Genomic DNA, 1,137 nt, shown 5'->3' with positions numbered 1-1,137 from the left:
CTCTCATAGACTCACTGTCGCTGAGATCTAGGTTGCTCACCAGGGTATAGCAGTGACTGTTGGGCCTGATTTCCTTCAGCACCAGGCCAAACACCATCTCCATGTGCTTGGAGGCCCTTCTAAGGATCTCAGGGTATTGTTCCTTGTACCTTCTATTGATTTCCTTCAAAATTTCGGACCTCTTAATGAGCTCCCTCATCTTATACTTATACAGCATGTACGGCACCAATAGCTCTGCCTTCCTGGTCAGAATATCTGTGTGAGAGCTCACAGCAGCAGCTGAGGCCTGGGAGGAATTTTCACCTTCCTGAACTTGGCCCTCGGCACCTACTCCAGATCTTGAGCGTGCTGCGCCACTGACACCAGATCTTTTGCGTATAGCACCTGCAGCAGCACTGGTGGTGCCGTGGGCTCCCTGAGGCCCCTTCGGGGTGCCAGCAGCAGACGAGCTTGACGGAGCGCTCTCTGAATCAGGAAGGGAGGAGGAGGTGGTCTCTTCTCCCCCAGATGTGGTAGCCTGATCATCAACACCCTGGGTCTCAGTTTGGGTCTGGCGACGTTTCTCACGAGCACGGTGCTTACTCTTCTGCCCACGGGGCATGATGGCTGTGGGCAGGGACTGCAGGCAGGAGTCTGGGCCAAGAGACAGGTGACTGGGGGCACCTGGAGGATGGAGAATGAGGTGACATGAGCACCTTAAAACAGGGAGACTCTACCTTGGCTGAATCAAAGGCCGCCTCTGCAGGTGTCCTTGAGGACACTGCTCTAGGAACCCACAAGGCTCCTGTTTTCCTGCTCAGCCTGGCCCCTGAGAATCCCAGAGGAAGAATAGTGGCCTAACTTTTCCTCTGCGTCCTCTCAGCCCTGCTTTGGATTTACTCAGGTGCCAGCAGGTGCCAGCAGTGGGGTTTTCTAAGTTCTACTTCAGTATTATCACGTCAAGTCCTGGTGGAGCCTTGGCACCCTTCCCTCTGCTACTCTGATGTAGACACTTTAGACCTCCCCATGATCCAGACGTAAGGGAAGGGATGCCTCAGTCGACCTCCCTGCCAGGAGATAGATATCCAGTGCTGAGAGCTCATTAGGGTCTTTTCTGTCCTGAGTTCACTGGGATCATCATTCAGGGTCCTTACCTTG

The 1,137-nt window shown here is 54.0% G+C and overlaps 1 protein-coding gene across 1 annotated transcript; it reads right to left on the bottom strand.

Moving 5' to 3' along the window:
- Positions 1–7: 7 nt before the first annotated feature.
- LOC105001814 (melanoma-associated antigen B2-like) lies at positions 8–657 on the bottom strand (the record flags this gene model as incomplete). The annotated part of the gene is made up of 1 exon (XM_010858249.1): positions 8–657. A coding segment is annotated over exon 1 (594 nt), but the record flags the coding sequence as incomplete, so codon positions are not given.
- Positions 658–1,137: the final 480 nt, after the last annotated feature.

The sequence above is a fragment of the Bison bison genome, unplaced genomic scaffold (genome assembly GCF_000754665.1).
Source record: "Bison bison bison isolate TAMUID 2011002044 unplaced genomic scaffold, Bison_UMD1.0 scf7180017855188, whole genome shotgun sequence".
Lineage (NCBI taxonomy): Eukaryota > Metazoa > Chordata > Mammalia > Artiodactyla > Bovidae > Bison > Bison bison.
The sequence above is the reverse complement of the archived record's forward strand: the minus strand, read 5'-3'. Positions and strand labels throughout refer to the sequence as shown.